The 2,119-nt window shown below is 35.9% G+C and overlaps 1 protein-coding gene across 1 annotated transcript in view; it reads left to right on the top strand.

Moving 5' to 3' along the window:
* LOC106872640 (kelch-like protein 5) overlaps positions 1–2,113 on the top strand; it is a 188,452-nt gene extending 186,339 nt beyond the window's left edge. Inside the window, exon 9 of the mRNA XM_052978063.1 lies at positions 436–2,113. Within this exon, the coding sequence (XP_052834023.1) occupies positions 436–498 (63 nt within the window). The 3' untranslated portion in view covers positions 499–2,113. The remainder of the gene's footprint in view (positions 1–435) is intronic.
* Positions 2,114–2,119: the final 6 nt, after the last annotated feature.

Below are 2,119 nucleotides of genomic sequence, written 5' to 3' on the forward strand. Positions count from 1 at the left end.
TACCCGTAACATAGTTCTCGGGGATATTCAGCGTGACACAGTGTGACAAGGCTGACCCTTTGAATTACAGGCACAACAGAAAGTTGTGGTGGAAGAGTACAGCAGGGTTCGCCACCATCCCCTGCCGGAGCCTCCTGGAGCTTTTTAGGTGTTTTCGCTCAATAAACACTCACAACGCCCAGTCTGGGAATCGAAACCGCGATCCTATGACCGCGAGTCCGCTGCCCTAACCACTGGGCCATTGCGCCTCCACTGACTGAAACAAAGATAAAAGAATAAAAGATGTATAATTGACATAAACCCCAGAAAGTTTTGCTCCAGCATGGTCGCTTTCCCATGATTGAAACAAGCATAAAATTTTTTTTTTTTTAATTTTTTTATGGTAGTTCTCATTCTCTCACTCACTCACTCACTTCCCTCCCTCTGTTTTTTTAGGCTGCACCACTATGTACCGGCCGAGCTGGAGCATGCGTCGTCCACGTGAGCAGTACCAGCTGACTACGAAACCACAGAAGAACTTTGGCGTTGCTCAAGAAATGGCCTTCAGGGTTCTTCCCCAAAATGCGCCGAAAATTCTCTGTCTTCATCTAATGCCACATACCAACACACACCATTATATATATGTGTATATATACATACATACACATACACACACATTATATGTTTGTGTGTATATTCTAAGTATACACATATACATGCATATAAATCAACACTTGGCACAGATATTTATACATACATATTTACATAAATACATATATATTTATACACATATATAATATACACACATACACGCTAGTGTATGTGTGCACACACCTATATATATATATATATACATACACTTGCACACAACGTTTGTGCGTGTGGGCGGTATGATAGGTAGGTGACTTTACATCAGCCTACCTATGTCTCATGAATTCTCCCAGAGTAAATGAACATACATACATACATACACACACACACACCCAGGTACATATATATATATATATATATATATATATATATACACACACACACACACACACATACATACACACACACACACACACACACACACCCAAAGACAACACAGAACTAATGTGGAAACAGAATCTTCAAATCACTAAAAAGACTTCTTACATTCGACAGACTCTCTCGCTCTCTTCTTTCTTACTTTGTCTACCTCTCTTTTTTTGAAATGGCAGCTCTAAGGATTGAACCTCAATTGGTGTGTGTGTGTATGGAGTAACAAGGGTGTTGAATTGTATACATAGAGGAAGTGAGTATAATTTTTAAATTCCTGGGAACCTGTTACAGGTTATGTAATATGTATATGTGTGTGTGTATATATATATATATATATATGCATGTGTTTGTTTATGAATATATATGTATGTGTATATAGATATGCATATACATACTCTGCTACAACCATTGGGTCCTTGTTTCTCAGTTTGCTTACCATATATACATATTATACATGTGTGTGTGTGTGTATGTATATATATATATATATATATATATATATATATGAGAGAGAGAGAGAGAGAGAGAGATAATACATACATATGTATCATACACGTATATATAATTATATATCTATCTATATAAATATATATGTCACTATATATGTATATGTTATTACATATAGTATATATGTGTGTATATATATATATATATATATATATATTATTACATATAGTATATATGTGTGTGTGTATATATATAGTGACTTTACATATGTGTGTCTGTGTGTACATTAATTGGTGCAAGCTTGGGCATGTGGTTAAGAAGTTTGCTTTGCTACCACATAGTTTTAAGTTCAGTCCCACTGTGCAGCTTCTTGGGCAAGTGTATTGCACATGGGCCTTAGGCAGACCAAAGTCTTGAGAATTAATTTAGGAAACTGTGTTGAAGCCCATTATATGTACACTTGCACTTGCATATGTGCATGTATTTGTGTTTACATTTGTCTCCCTCACCACATAACTGGTGTTGGTTTGTTTACCGCTCCTTGGCAGTTCATGGAAACAGTAAGACCAAGGACATGTCTTCTATTATTGCCTTGGGCCAACCAAAGCCTTGTGAGTGAATTTGGTAGAATATATATATATATATATATATATATATATATATATATATA

Source organism: Octopus bimaculoides, chromosome 30 (genome assembly GCF_001194135.2).
Source record: "Octopus bimaculoides isolate UCB-OBI-ISO-001 chromosome 30, ASM119413v2, whole genome shotgun sequence".
NCBI classification, from domain to species: domain Eukaryota; kingdom Metazoa; phylum Mollusca; class Cephalopoda; order Octopoda; family Octopodidae; genus Octopus; species Octopus bimaculoides.